The sequence below is a fragment of the Pelodiscus sinensis genome, chromosome 6 (genome assembly GCF_052426305.1).
Source record: "Pelodiscus sinensis isolate ZL-2025 chromosome 6, ASM5242630v1, whole genome shotgun sequence".
NCBI lineage: Eukaryota > Metazoa > Chordata > Testudines > Trionychidae > Pelodiscus > Pelodiscus sinensis.
This window is the reverse complement of record NC_143057.1, coordinates 43635435-43651519: the sequence shown is the minus strand read 5'-3', so window position 1 is coordinate 43651519 and position 16085 is coordinate 43635435. Positions and strand designations below refer to the sequence as shown.

At 47.9% G+C, this 16085-nt stretch overlaps 1 protein-coding gene across 8 annotated transcripts in view; it reads right to left on the bottom strand.

Annotated features, from left to right (window-relative positions):
- Positions 1-16085, bottom strand: part of AOPEP (aminopeptidase O (putative)) — a 354788-nt gene that overhangs the window by 274280 nt on the left and 64423 nt on the right. For all 8 annotated transcript variants that reach the window (XR_012904729.2, XM_089779257.1, XM_089779254.1 and 5 more), the window contains one exon: positions 14657-15612. Coding sequence is in view for 7 of the 8 variants with exons in the window: in XM_089779257.1 (XP_089635383.1) it covers positions 14657-15504 (848 nt within the window). In the remaining variant the exon portion in view is untranslated. The remainder of the gene's footprint in view (positions 1-14656; positions 15613-16085) is intronic.

The following is a 16085-nucleotide window of genomic DNA, read 5'->3' as shown; positions in this document are numbered from 1 at the left end:
ACCTCTCGAGGTCCCTTCCAGTCCTATTATTCTATGATTCTATGATTCCCTGTTTTATGTCCGCCCAATAAAGAGTCCTGTTTTTTGCAACAAAGATATCTTTATTGTTTGCTGGGCAGGGGCAGGGGCAGGGGGAAGGGAGGCCAGGAGAACGGAGGGGTGAGGAAGAAAGAGTTACTCGCCTGTGCAGTAACATCTGTTCTTCAAGATGTGTGTCCCCGTGGGTGCTCCACTGAAAATGATGAGCTCATCCCGGCGCCACAGTCCAGAGATTTTTGCCTAGCAGTAGCCTCTGGAGGACAGCGCATGCGCAGAGGCCACCTCGTGCTGTTCGTGCCTTTTCTGCATTACGTTGTCCATCCTGCCAGTTCCTCTTAGCCGGAACATCTGAAAAAAACACAGAGAACAACAGTTTCGAAGCAGGGAGGAGGATGGGTCATGGAGCACCCATGGGGACACACATCTTGAAGAACAGATGTTACTGCACAGGTGAGTAATTCTTTCTTCTTCTTCAAGTAGTGTCCCCGTGGGTGCTTCACTGAAAGTGAGTATGAAGCAGTAAACCAGAGTTCATTTTGTGCTTTGGCTTTATGCTTCTGCTCCGAGAAGAGCACTGCGTGGGCCACTGCTATATCTGTAGTTAGGATGCGCTCAAGGGTGTAGTGTCTGGCGAAGATCGATGTAGAGGACAAGGTAGCAGCACGGCATATGTCGCGAAGTGGTACGACCCTAAGAAAGGCCATAGAGGTAGCCATGCTTCTGGCGGAATGGGCTCTTGGTCTGCAAGGTAAAGCAAAGTTACTCACCTCAGTGAGATAACTGTCATTTTTTGAGATGGTATCCCCATGGGTGCTCCACTGTTGGTGCTGGGCTTGCCCCAGCATCGCAGAACGGAGAACTTTCTGGAAGCAGTATTCGGCCGGACTGCGCATGCGCCATTGTGGCTTACGGTGTTGGCACTCTTTTCTGTGATTGTGCAGTCCAGCCCCTGCCAGTTCCTCAAAGCCGCCTTGAAGTCTGAAAGAGAGAATAGAAAGCGGACTCCGAAGCAGAGAGGAGGGTGGTTAGTGGAGCACACACGGGAACACCATCTCGAAGAACAACAGTTATCTCACCGAGGTGAGTAACTTCACTTTCTTCTTTGAAGATGTCCCCACAGCTGCTCCACTGTTGGTGACTGAGTAGCAATAGTCGCCACAATGAAAGGAGGGATAAGAGGAGTCCCTATTTTTCCACCATGGAGAGCACCGCTGTCACGAGTGCCCCCTCAGATTGCACACCCTGGAGTAAGGTGTAGTGCTTCGCAAAAGTCTGGTGTGAGGACCATGTGGCCGCTCTACATATGTCTCTCAAAGGGACCCCTTTAAGAAAAGCCGTGAACACCACCATGGCCCTGGTAGAATGGGCCCAAGGTGGAACAGGAAGTGGGATATGCTTTGCTGCATAAGACTGCTTTATACAATTTGTTATGAGTTTTGAAATACATTGAGCAGATAGTGATTGTCTCTTAGACCAGTCGGTGAGAGACACAATCAGATGATCAGCCTGTCTGAAGGGTTTAGTCCAGTCAATGTAGAAGGCTAGGGCTCTACGAGCGTCGAGTCTATGCAGGGCCACTTCTCTTACAGAAGAATGTAGCTTTGGGTAGAATACTGGCAGGATGACTGGTTCGTTGACATGGAAGGTTGATGCTATCTTGGGGATGAATTTCGGGTGGAGTCTCAGGATCACTCCGTCCTTGTAAAAGACAGTATATGGTGGTGTCGCCATTAGGGCTGAGATCTCTCCCACCCTATGTGCCGATGTTATAGCGAGGAGAAATACTGTTTTCATAGTTAAGAATTGTAGCGGTGTAGAAGCTAGAGGTTCAAATGGTGGGCCCATCAGGGCCTCAAGAACTGTGTCCAAGTTCCAAACAGGCAGGGTCAGATTTCGGGGTGGGCTCATATTTGCGAGGCTCTTGAGAAACCTTTTCGAGATAGGGTGAGCGAAAATAGATGTTCTCTTGAGTGGTAGCTGGAATGCCGATATTGCGGCCAAGTGTACTCTGAGAGATGATAACAATAGTCTTGTATCTTTCAGGTGTAGGAAGTAATCCAAGATGAGAGAGAGAGAGTGACCGCCTCTGGAAGCTGTTGCTTTGTGACACACGAGGAGGCAAACCTATGCTACTTGTACAGGTAAGTCTTTCTTGTTGTCTGTCATCTACTGTTGTCTGTCATCTACAGTCAATTTGTTTGACTGAAGCCAAGCACAAGGATTCAGCTGGATTTAGCCAACTATGAACCACACAGTGAGGTTCAAGGTGTGGATCTGGGGATGACGCAGCTGGCCCTGGTTCTGAGTGTGGAGATCCGGAAGAGCTGGAAGGTGAATCAGCATGTGTAGTGACATTCGGTGAAGGAAGGGGAACCAATGTTGACGAGCCCAGGCTGGGGCTATCAATATGATCTTGGCTCGGTCTGACCTCACCTTCTGCAGCACCTTTGGGATGAGTGGTACTGGAGGAAAGGCATATAGGAGAGGTCCTTTCCAATTGAGGAGAAAGGCATTGCCTAAGGATCCCGGCCCAATGCCCGCCCTGGAGGAGTAGGTGGAACATTTCTTGTTGTGGTAATTGGCGAAAAGGTCCACTTCAGGAGTCCCCCAATGTTGGAATATTGTGTGAAGGATCCCGTCATGAATTTCCCACTCGTGCTTGGTGTCGAAATGCCTGCTCAGGAATTTGGCAGTGATGTTTGTGGCCCCAGGTAAGTAAGATGCTGTAGGTGTTACGCTGTGGAGAATGCACCAATTCCAAAGTCAGATAGATTCTGTACACAGGGAGCGAGAATGAGCTCCGCCCTGATGGTTTATGTAGTACATGGCTGTAACATTGTCTGTGAGGATCTTGACTGTGGTGTTCTGTATTATCTCACGGAAGGACTTGCAGGCATTGAATATCGCACGCAGTTCTAAAAGGTTTATATGAAGACGCGTTTCCGAAGGGGACCATTGACCCAGTGCTGAGATTGTGCCCATGTGAGCTCCTCAGCCTAGCAGGGAAGCATCTGTTGTGATGTGGAATTGAGGCCGTTGCTGTTGAAAAGGCACCCCTAAAAGAAGATTGTCGTGAGCTGTCCACCAACTAAGGGACTAGAGGACGGCTTGAGGTAGGGAGACTGACCTGTGAAGGTCGTGCCTGATGTGACTGTATACCTGTGTGAGCCAGTAGGGCATGGAAGTGTAGTCTGGCGTAGTGCACCACATAGGTTGTGGTGGCCATATGGCCCATGAGTCTTAGGCAAATAATGACTTGAATCATAGGGCTGCTTCTGATGATCTGTATGAGGCCTTGAATGGCGTGGAATCTCTGTAGAGGCAGATAAACCCTGGCTGTAGTTGAGTCTAGGTGGGCTCCTATGAACTCTAGGTCCTGTGTCGGGAGCAAAATAGTCTTTTGCTCGTTTATGAGGTGTCCTAAGGCCTGGAAGACCGGTTTGGTGACCCGAATCATACTGAGTAATTCAGGAGCAGTGCGGGCCTTGAGGAGACAATTGTCGAGGTATGGAAAGATAATCACACCTTGTGTTCGGAGGTGGGCTGTGACCACCGCCAAAACTTTCGAAAACACCCAGGGAGCCAAAGAGAGGCCGAAGGGGAGAAATTTGTACTGGTAATGGTCTGTGCCCAGAACGAATTGGAGAAACCTTCTGTGGGCTGGGTGGATGGAAACATGAAAGTAAGTGTCCTGAAGGTCGAGGGCCGCAAACCAGTCATCGCGTTCTAGCACGGGAATAATGGCAGCTAGTGTGATCATTCTGAATCTTTGTTTTCGTAGAAATCTGTTCAAACAACGCAGGTCCAGTATTGGTCGCCAGCCTCCCGATTTTTTCTGAGTTAGAAAATAATGGGAGTAGAACCCCCTGTTCCTGAAATTGTAGGGAACCGGCTCTATGGCCCCTAGAGAGAGGAGATGATTGACCTCTTGACATAGGAGGACCTCATGTGAGGGGTCCCTGAAAAGGGACAAGGTAGGAGGAGTGTGGCGGGTGGATTTGAGAGGGATGGTGTATTCTGTCTGAATAATTTCTAAGACCCATCTGTCTGCTGTAATCTTGGCCCATTGTTGGAAGAAGGGTTTCAGGTGATGATCGAAGACATAGATGGGTTGTGTCTTGTAGCTGCACTGGACTGGTTGCGTGCCCTCTACCCATGCATCAAACTTGTTGCTTGGCACTGGGTGCAGTCTGGGTGTGGTTACTACCATTCCGCTGCCTCTGGGGCCTCTGGCGTGGGTGCTGAGAATCAAAGGTCCTCTGTGGCTGCTGTTATTGTTGTTGCCACTGATGATGAGCATAGGGGTAATCATATCTCTGCTGATATGGAGTATAGTGACATTTTCTAAAAGGAGGAGTGTACATTCCTAGTGTACACAAGGTTGTACATGAGTCCTTAGAAGAGTGCAAGACCGTGTCAGTTTTTTCTGCAAATAGGTTGTCCCTATCAAAGGGCAGGTCCTCAACTTTAGTTTGTAGCTCCTTGGGAACTGCGGCCGCTTGGAGATAGGAGGCTCTTTGCATTACTACAGCCGTGGCCGTAGATTGAGCCGCCGTGTCTGCCACGTCCATAGCCATATTAAGGGACGTTCTGCCCGATGTATAACCCTCCTGAATCACAGACTTCAGTATGGGTTTCTTCGAATCCGGTAGATGGTCCATCAGCAGGGTTAGTTGTGAAAAGGTATCGAAAATGTGTTTGGAGAGATGGGCTGTGTAATTCGCAATTCTGAGCAACAGAGTTGCAGAAGTGTAAACCTTTTTGCTGAAAAGGTCCAGCTTCTTCATCTCTCTGTCCACGCCAAGCTGTTTAAAATGAGGGGCCTTAGACCTATGTTGGACCGCATCCACCAACAAGGAGTTGGGTTGAGGATGGGTAAAGAGGAATTCCATCCCCTTCAGTGGAATGAAATATTTCCTGTCGGCCTTCTTATTGGTCGGAAGAGCAGATGCCAGAGTATGCCAGATCTCTTCGGCAACCTCCAAGATGGCTTTGTCCAAAGAAATAGCCATCCTCGCCCTATGCTGTGGTTGCAGGTTTTTGAACAGCCTATGTTGTTTTTCCTTGACCTCTTCTAACAGTATCTCCTACGTTAACTGCAACTCGCTTGAAGAGTTCCTGGAACTGGCGAAGATCGTCTGGCAGGGAGACTTTACCTGGGATGACTGCTTCATCTGGCAGGGAAGACTCAGCTGGAGACACCTCTGATGGCTGGTTTTCAGGAGGTGTATGATTAGATTCAGATATAAGTTGAGGAGGTAGTTTAGCTCTGTCAGGAGGAGTGAGAGGAGCAGGAGTTGTCAAATGCCTGGACGAACCGTAGTCGTAAGCAGACCGAGGAAGAGAATGAGATCTATAGTGGTATGAATACCTGCTGCGAGAATCTCGTGAATAGGGTTCATCTCGGTGGTACAGTTTCTCTAGCGGTGAACATCTCTCAGGATAATACTGTCTAGGGTGGTGCCAATAGTGAAGGCGTGGGGAGCAAGGAGAGCGAGAGTGATTGTAAGAATCTCTAGAGGGCGCAGGAGAAGGAGAACGGTCCTTATAATGGTACCTGCCATGGTCAGGAAATGGAGACAGTAACGGCGATGGTAACCTTTGTGTACAATAGGATACAGGAGGGCTTCTGTGGTAGTCTGGAGAACTCGGTTCCAGCAGGGATGGAGACGGTGCCGGCGAGAAGATGAGGGATCGAGAGTGACTGCGGTGCAGTGGCGTTATGGGGCCTGGGTGCTCGGTGCCAATACCAGACTGGAATGGTGCCGCTGTGATCGGTGCCGCGTGCGATGCCGTTATATTCAGCGCTGGTTTGCCTGGTGCTGTTGTTGATGGTGTGGGCTGCATGGGTGGCATGCTCGGGGCCGTAGACTTTGGTGCCGCCTCCTCACCGCCCACCCAATGCAGTCGGTGCCGAGGCCACTCTTGGCGCCGTATGGGGTTTCGGTGCTGGAGGATTCAGTGCCTGCGGAGCTGGCATAGACTGCGGTCCTGTGGGCGGCTCCGGGAGTCCAGTGACTTTCGTTTTCAGTGCTGTTGTTTTGGGGCGCAAAATGGATACACTGGATGTGCCGGGCTTATCCCCCAGCTGACGCAGCTATGGGAGACGGCTGGCAGAGACCTTGTAAGGGAAGGTCTCATTTTCTTGGTAGAAGCTGCCGTCGGGGACAAAGCTTTCCGCTTTGAAGACTGCTTCTGTGAAGCGGAGGCAGGACTCTGTGGCTGTAGGGCCCTATCAAAAAGGAAAATTTTGAGCCACCTTTCTCTGTCCTCCGTGCCTGGGAGGTTAATTTAGTGCAGTGAGGGCACTTCTGGGTTACATGAGGTTCTCCTAAACATCTGATGCAATAGGAATGGCCATCCAAAGCCGGCATTGCCTCATGGCACTTTTCGTGAGGACAACATTATGATATTTGTTCTTTTTGTCTCTTCTTTCCTCTTTTTTTTGTTTTTGTTTTGAAAAGTAGTTAACTATGTACACTGAGAACGAACAAGAAGGGGGCGGGCAAAAGCTAACGATGGGGAAAAAACCACTAGCAAGTTTTTTGTTTTTTTTAGAGATAATGGGGGTAATGAAGGAGGTAAAAACGAGTAAACATGTAAAGAGATACAACTATAGAACCGTCTCACAACAAGGAGCTCGACTGAAGAGAGCAAAGTCCCTTTCCGCTGCAGCCTGAGGAGGTCAAGAAGAACTGGTGGGGGCTGGACCACGCACTCACAGAAAAGAGTGCGAACACCGCGAGCCACAACAGCGCATGCACGGTCTGGCTGAATACTGCTTCCAGAAAGTTCTCCATTCTGTGGTGCCGGGGCAAGCCCAGCACCAACAGTGGAGCACCCGCCGGAACATCCTCGAAGAAGAACAGTTTGTTACGCAGAGAGTAACAGTGAGTGATGCAGGCTACAATGTGAGACGAGATGTAATGTGAGGACAGCTGTTGGCCCTTGGAATGGTCTGCCACTGACAGCGAGAGACACTGTGATTTTCAAAAAGGGCACGTCCTATCCAGGTAAAAGGTGAGAGCCCATCTGATGTCTAGCATGTGTAGATGTGTATCCTCTGCAGTGGAGTGCGGTTTCGGGCAGAAGGTAAGTAGAGTGATGGGTTCATTGATGTGGAACGGCGAATTAACCTTTGGTAGAAATGCGGGCTGACTGCATAACGTCACTCCCCCTTTGATGAATAATGTATAAGGAGGATCAGCAGACAGAGCTGCCAGCTCGCTCACGCGATGGGTGGAAGTGATGGTGAGCCGAAAAGTCACTTTCATGGTGAGAATTCACAAATCGCAAGTCGCTAGTAGCGACTCAAAGGGCGGTCGAGTGAGGGTGTCCAGGACGAGGCCTAGGTCCCAAGGTTCCGAGAGCAGTTTGCGTGGAGGGTAGAGGTTCGCAATGCCCTTCAGAAACTTTTTGATGAGTGGATAAGCAAAGACTGAAGAACAGTGGACGGAAGGCAGAAATTGCAGCCAAGTGGACCTGGAGTGAAGACACTGCCAGGTTTCCCGACTTTAGGCGAAGAATATAATCCAGAATGCGTTGAATGGATGCCGAAAGAGGATCAATGTTATTTGCCTCACACCAAGACTGAAAGCGACACCACTTATACAGGTAGGATTTCTGTGTGGCTTGATGCCTAGTATGTGTCAGGACCTCCTTGACTGCCTGAGAGCATGCTAACTCCGGGCCTTGGAGCCAGACAGGAGCCAAGCCGTCAGGTGCAATCAATCGATGTGCGGGTGAAGGAGTGACCTGTGTTGTTGTGACAGCAAGTTGTGATACTGTGGTAATTGCCGTGGTTGAGATGCCGACATGCGCATCAGCTGGGTCAACTATGTCTGATAGGGCCAGAAGGGTGCTACGAGTATAACTGTCGCTCGATCCGTGGCTATCTTCTCTAGGACCCGTGGAATAAGCGGGATCGGAGGGAAAGCGTACAGGAGACCATGCGTTCCCCAATCGATAAGGAAAGCATTCCCCTGAGAGGTGGTCCCTATGCCTCCCCTTGAGCAGTAAAGACAGCATTTCTTGTTGCGTCGAGTAGTGAAAAGGTCTATGGTGGGGTATCCCCAGGTTTCAAAGTAATCCCATGGTGGATAGCTCAATTCCACAGGTGAATGGATTCCTCACAGAGGGATTGGGATCTGGCACCGCCTTGCCGGTTGATATAATAGACCGTGCAGATATTGTCGGAGAGAATTTGCACCGTGGCTCCCCAGATCTCTTGCATGAAATGATTGCAGGCATTGAACACCGTCCGCAACTCCAGAAGGTTTATATGGAGGAGGGACTCGTGATGCAACCACAATCCCTGAACTTGGTGATGCCGCATATGAGCACCCTACCCAAGGAGGGATGCGTCTGTAGTGATTTGGACGGATGGTCTCTGGGCATGAAATGGTACGCCAGCTAATGTGTTGCTCGGATTGAGCCACCACACCAGGGAATCTCTCACGTGTCCAGGGAGAACCACAAGTTTGTGAGTACTGTGAATGCCTGGCTTGTAAATTGTGAGTACCCAATGCTGAAGGCACCTTAAATGAAGTCGTGCATGGGGGACAATGTAGGTGGCGACCGCCATATGCCCCAGGAGTTTCAGGCACATGAGTATGGTCGTCTTGGGGATGGTGAGCAGGATATTCCCTAGGTCTTGGATAATCTGAAACCTGTCGAGAGGGAGGCACACAAGTAGCAGTGTTGGAGTCCAGTCTCGCTCCAATGAACTCGAGCGACTGGGACAGGGTCAGAGAAGACTTTGGTATGTTGACAATGAGGCCTAGATCTTCGAATATGTCCCTGGCTATATTGACTGCCGTTAGTGCCTCGTGTGCAGTAGGAGCCTTTAAGAGGCAGTCATCCAGGTAAGGAAAAATTGTGATGCCAGCCTGTCGTAGGTAGGCAGCAACAACTGCCAGAGTTTTGGAAAACGTTCTCGGCGCTGCCGAAAGGCCCAACAGTAGCACTGTGTATTGATAAAGATCATCGCCCAGTGTGAAATGGAGGAACCTCCTGTGGGCTGGGTGCACAGTCACGTGGAAATACGTGTCCTGGAGGTCGAGAGATGCGAACCAGTCCCCTTCGTTCAGTGCTGTGGCTGAAGAGTAAACTTTTCTACCCAGCAGGTCTAGCCGCTTTGCTTCCTTATCCTGCTCTGCGCTCCTGCTGTGCGCTGTTTTTGACTTTTGTTATGCTGCATCCATAACAATGGAGTTGGGTTGAGGATTTGTGAACAGGAATTCTGCATCCTTAGCATCAACAAAGTACTTCTTATCGGTGCGCTTGTTTGTTGGGGGCACAGAAGCTGGAATTTGCCATATGTCATTAGATATTTCTAAGATGGCTTCATCAAAGGGAAGGGCCAACTTCGGTTTGCTTGAATGCTGTAAATTCCTCAGAAGTGCGTGTTGGTTTTGTGGCACGTCTGAGGTGCATAAGTTCTGAGAGTGGGCCACTCTTTTAAACAGTTCTTGAAATTGTTTGTAATCGTCCACTGGAGAAGAGTCGCCTGGGAAGACTGCATCATCCGGTGAAGAGGACAACTAATCAGTAGGGGAATCCATCCGCTGCTCCTCGCAGACAGGAGAGTGATTATCATCCCTCTTGTGCTGGGTGGAAGTTGATGGGGCATCACTCGTGGGTGTTGGGGGAGCTTCCCCTGGAGGAAGAATTTCCTGAGTAGGAAGATGCGGCAAATGTGATTGAGGCCGCTCTGGTGATACCGACGGTGAACAAGCTGCACTGTAGGAGCGTGGGCGGTCCCGGTAGTAGTAGGTATAACGACTATTATGGTGATGGTGTGGGGAGCATCGTGGAGAGTAAGGACTTGCATCCCCATAATGAGAATAGCGTGAGCGAGGCGGAGACACCGGAGGCCCCGATCGTATTGTGTAATGTGACGGAGAATGAGAGCGCTATGAACAATGGTACCATGAAGGTGTATGGGATCTCCGCAGAGATCTCCAGTAGCTCCGAGGTGGCGATTTGTAGCGCCTATGATCACGCCTGTCTAGTCTACGATGAGGTGAAGGAGAAGGCTCAGGGGAGAAAAAAGCCCTATTGGGGCTGAGCGATGGTGTACATGGAGAGCCTTCCTCTGTGCCTTGGTTGGTAAGGTGGCTTTTGATGGAGGAGGAAGAGCTGTGGGTGTTGGACTAGCCGGTGCGGATAACACGGAGCCCAAGTCTGACATTCCCCGGTGCATAGATGGTGATCTGAGCACTGGGGATGCAGGCGCCAGGTGCACATGTGATGGTCCGGGCGATGCAGTGACAGGCTCTGGTGCCGAGTAAAATAACTCCTATCACTAGTCTGTCGGCGCAGCTTCAACTCTCGGCGCCGTGTCCACTCTTGGCACCAGTTTGGCTCTTGGCACCGGTTCAGCTCTCAATGGTCTCAGTGCCACCTCAGCCCTCAGTGCCTGCTTGGATCTCTCCGCTGCCCTCGGTGCCGCCCAGCCCTCGGTGCCGGCTCGGCTCTCGGTGCCGTTGACGGTGCTGGCCTGGGTCTCAGAGCTGCTCTTGGTACCGACTGGTGTCGTGGTGTCGTCGCCAGAGCCGACTCAAGGCAGGGCGGCACGTGCGACACCAGCTCCGATACAGAGGAGATCGCAGGGGTAGGGAGTACTACAGGCCTTGGAAGGCTTCCCCGCGGGATGCTTTGGTGGCAGGCCTGAAGTGCCCGGTGCATCTCCCTCACTTACACTCCAAAGCAGAGCAGAGCCCTTTTCCTCATGGGACTTACAGGCTGGAGCGTCCATCTGCTGTTCCTTAGATGGCGGCTGAAGCGCTTTGTTGAAAAGCGGCATTTTAAGCCGCATCTCCCTGTCCCGGGCAGTTAGTTTGGAGCAGTGACCACACTTCTGTGGTATGTGGCCTCCCCTGAGACACCGTATGCATCTGGAATGGCCGTCAGATGCTGGCATGGCGTCTCCACATGATGCACATTTCTTAAAACCCAGAGAGCCAGGCATGTTGGAAGAAAGACGTCCACAGGTTAAGCTATCTGCAGAGTAGCGGGAAACTATATACAATAACAAAAAAAAAATTTAAACTAACTAGAACTGTAACTCTAACTATAACTATAAGGTAGGGTCTAAACTGGGACGAGAAGAAGCTAAATACGAATAACTCTATTTTCTCCTCAGGCGGAGGTAGGAGCTCGTCTCAACTCTGTCTGTAATCATGGACGATTAGGAAGAACTGGTGGTAAGGACCATGCGATGCAGAAAAGGCCCGAATGGCGTGAGGTGGCTTCCGCGCATGCACAGTCCTCCAGGGGCTACTGCTAGGCAAAAATCTCCAGACTGCGGCACCGGGACGAGCCCGATACCTCAGTGGATCACCCACAGGGACACTACTCGAATAAGAATGAAAGGCACACACAGGGAATGCAGGGGCCCCTTTTGTGGAGGCACAGAAGGAAAGTCTCACAACTGGCCTTGCATGAAACTCTCTCTCAAGGCCTCTCTGATGAGCACAGCTCTTTGATGTGCTCTCCATATGGCACTGGTGTCCGGCTGCTCAAATTCCTTGACTAGATGTTCAGACTCAGCCACCACCCCCAGGCCCCGGGAGAAAAATCTCCCCCTTGCTTTAGTAAAGGTTGTGAAGCACACAGCAGGCCTCTTCCATGAAGGTGATGTTGCGCTCACTGAGGTCCAGGCAAGTGAGGAGTCTCCTGAACATCCCCTTTAAACAGCAGAATGCACATTCAACAACTATGTAGCAGCTTCTCAGCCTGGCATTAAACTGTTCCTTGCTAGGATCCAGGCTGCCCTTGTAGGACTTCATGAGGCAGGTGAGCAAAGGGTAGACTGTGTTGCCCAGGATGAAAATGGGCATGTCCACCGCCCCGACTCCTGATAGTGAGGTCGGGGGAAAAAATGCTTGCATGCATCTTTCAGAACAGGTAGGAATTCCAGAAGATGCGGGCATTGTGCGTCTTTCCTGACCATCCGACACTGATGTTGGTGAAGCATCCCTTGTGATCCACAAGGGCCTGCAGCACCATGGAGAAGTATACTTCCTGTTGATAAAGTCTGAGGCATGGTGGTCGGGGGCCAGGATGAGGATATGAATGCTGTCTATGCTTCCCCCCCTCCGCCCCCACAGTTGAGAAGCCCATGGCGGCAAAGCCATCCATGATGCAGTCCACATTGATCAGAGCGACAACCCTTCGTAGCAGAATATAGTTGATGGTCTTGGCTACCTGCAGGAGCAAGACCCCAACTGTGCATTTCCATGCATCAAACTGGTTCCCAATGGAGCAGTAGATGTCCAGTGTGGTGAGCCTCCAGAGGGCGATGGCCATGCACTTCTGAATGGCGACTGTGGGTTGCATATGGGTGTCCTGTCGCCTAAGGGCAGAGGCGAGCCACTTGTGGAGTTCCAGAAAGGTGGTCTTGTGCATACAGAAATTCTTTAGCCATTGCTGATCATTCCCTACCTGTAGGTCAATGTGATCCCACCAGTACAAGCTTGTCTCCCATCACCAGAAGTGGCATTTTGCAGCGTCCAGGGGATTGAGGGCATGCGCAGCAGCAGGAGCGCCAGGACCTGAGTAAGAATGGTCTGCAGTCCATGCTGGGGTTTGTCCTGCAGGTCCTTGTCCTCATCCTGCTGGAGCAACATGTGAGCAAGTCTCAAAGTACTGTGCAATGACAGCATGAGGCCCGAGAGCCTGGCACTGCTTTATAGCAGCTCTGGCTCCATGCTATGAGAGCTGTGGCGTCCACAAGGACAACCAGACACAAAGTGGCACATACCCACTACATCACTTTTGTGTCCCGCGAAGGGAGAGGTAGTGGAGAAGTGGCTTATGAGACATGGTCGTAGATAGGAGCCCCTGAAAACACACATCACAGCTTGCCTGACCAAACAGCCATAGGAAGTATCCATCTCCTGGTGCCCTCCCCAGACTGCTTCCAGGAGCTCTAAGTCTGTGGCAGGCTCCATTCAATGAGGACACTCTATTTTGGACTAATTCTAACTAATTTTGGTGCTTCCCCATAGTAGGGACACGCTATTTTGATTTTGTTAATTTGTGAATAAAGTCAATTTTACTAATTTTGAAATAGTAGACATGCCCTTAGTAATTTAATAAATAAAAATTTCACAAATATTTAAAACATTAACCTGGAATAACAACAAAAAAAGTCGTAAAAAGTCTAATGCTAGCTGGTATCCAGAAACTTACAAAAGCTAAAATGAAAGATAAAGTGCCACTGACACATTTGTATGATTATTAGTAACTCACTCTCCTGGTACTTCACTCAGTACAATGGTAAAAAATGCAGGATCTCACTGAATAAAGAAGTCACATTAAATGAACATTCTTTCAGAACCAAAAATATCTACTGTTTAGTAACGAATATGGCAAAGACACACTTTCCTTAAAGGTTGAGAAGAGGTTAATTATTAAAATTGTCCAGCTGTTTTAAGCACAATTAGGATGTGTCTACACAGCATCTTATTTCGAATCTATTTTGAAATAGCTTATTTTGAAATTTGGCGCGCCTACACTCAAATATTGAAATAAGGTGCTATTTTGAGACATCCCTTAACCCTCATAGAACAAGGGTTACTGGGTTGCTGAAATAACGTGCCCATTATTTAAAAAAATAGTTTGAAATAATGGGCGGCTTGTGCAGACATGGCGTACTTCCAGTACCCCGAAATAGCTGTGCAGTGTAGACATACCCTTAGAGTGCCAAATTCTGACTTCATTGAAGTGATTCAATTTCCCTTAGAGTGACTGAGATAGAATGACAACTCAGTCTCTGTTTTGTGGAGTGACATTGGTTTACTGGTTCCCGCTGACCCTCAAACTTGATGTTACAGCACAAGTACCATCAAGTACCAAGTTGCTATTTCTCAACTATCTCCATTAAAGAATTCAATACACTATCAAAATCTAATTTTAAATATCATTCAATGAAGATTACAGTTCATGTGATTGTAAACCTAACTTTAAGTGCTCTGTACATCATCATATACATTTACAATGCAATATAATAATAATCTCCACTCAGATCAGCAATGTATTTTACATTACACATAAAGGAGATTTGAAAAGCTGGTTAAGAGAGACTAAGCTAGAAAATATTCTAACTATAAACTTAGCACAACTTTAATAAATGACAAAAAGCTAGCTTGTGAGAAATTCTTTTCATTATTACAAATACAAATGGTTATTTTATAGGTTCAGTTCCTTTTGCAAGGAAGGGGGAAAATGCAGAATATTAAAGTGAAAATATTTGTCATTTATACATTCTCTTCCCCCACTACTACTTTAACCCTTCTGCCCTCTCACAATTTATATACCTTTACCTGACATGCAACATTATCTACTACTTCCAATCCTGAATATGCAAACTAAATAAAAGCAATTATTTGATCCAAGCTTTAGAAATGTAATCCTGTTAGGATTTTGTCTGCCCTTGAGTTTACCTGCTTTACTGTGATCTGGTAGAATGCAGACTAAGGATAAAAAGAAAGCAGTGAAAATGAATGTTTATTTTCTTTGCAGAGTTACTCCCTTTTAATGCATCACTCTGAATTCTTCTTCTTTATATAAAATTAACACGTGTACAGCTGTGGAGCGAACAGTTACATACCTGCTACTCTGGTCTGTGGTCCATGTAACTGATCTTCCTTGTGGTTTTGTTTTGTACCATATCCTTATTGCATGAGGAAATTCTCTTGGAGCTTTAATCTCTGCTTTCCTTATCTCCAAGCTCCAAGTGCCAGTGGAAAACAGAAGCTCTCCACAACCAGGTGCCTGGCTGCAGCGGGTATAATAGTATAGCTGTTCTCTCCAACGATCTGCAGGTAATGTCACAAGTTCATGTACAATCTGATTCCTAAGATTTCTCAGCTCTTCAGAAGCATCAGTTAGCTTAGCAGACCTTGTGAATTTTTCAATACCTGGCACAGCAGCAACATCTACCTCCTCGACCTTTAACACAGATAAATCACAGCAGTCCAATACCAGTAAAAAATCTTCACTCCCATGATTCTCTATGTCACAGCAGTTCTTTGAACTAGAAATCCCAGAAGCCTGTTCCCCGTTGCTATGGTTACCATTTTTATCAGAAGTATCTTTTTCACCTTTAGCACAGACAGCAAAATCATTATATCCTGTTTTAGATGAGCGGGCACTTACATTTGTCACAGGAATGTGACAGGGTTCAGAAGCCCTAATTTTGCATGTTTCATCTGACTGTGAAAGGCAGGTTCCTTCCAAAGCACTGGCTCCTTTTTTGGATTTGCTCCCAGGCTCAAAAAAGAGAACTATGGTGCCTTCAATAACTTGGCTTTTAAAATCCACATCTAAGTCCAATACATAATGTTTTACGAGCATGTGGCATGTGTTGGCCATTAGGGGCAGGTCATCTTTAGCGGGATCTAACATTGTCTCCATACTCCAATTTGCTAGGCAACCGCTTTGCAAATTCCCTGTCATTTCTTACACAACATGTTTCCAGGAGTTTCAGCCTCCAAGTGGCATAAATAACTGGTGGTTAATATAAGTTAGTGTAGTGAATTGCAGTTCCACCACTTCTCTCTTACTCTGCAGAGGGGAAAACAAAGAACATTTTAAACAAGTGTTCTGAAATGTACATATCTAGAAGATAACTACAGCAGAGTTATTTTTATTATTAGAAGTTCTATGGTCAAATATTGAATTCATTTGTTTATACAGAGATAATGAGCATACTGCTCAAGAAAAGATTTCAGGATTTGGCAGATAGAACAGCAGGCAAACTAATCTATATGACAATCATAAAAGATAGCCAAGTGAACAGATTACTCAAAATATTAATTTGTTAACTGAAGGAAATGAGCTTTAATGATAAAGCCTCATTAATGACACTTTCTTTTCACTGGCAACCCTTTGAAAAAGGTAAATTGTTATGCAAGATCAAACTGACTTTATTACAGAATATCTTGTTTTTAAAGATGCTGAACATTTAATTCCTAATTTCTTGGCAATTATTTTTCTACAGTGATTCTCAGTAACAAGTATGAATGAAGGCTAAATGG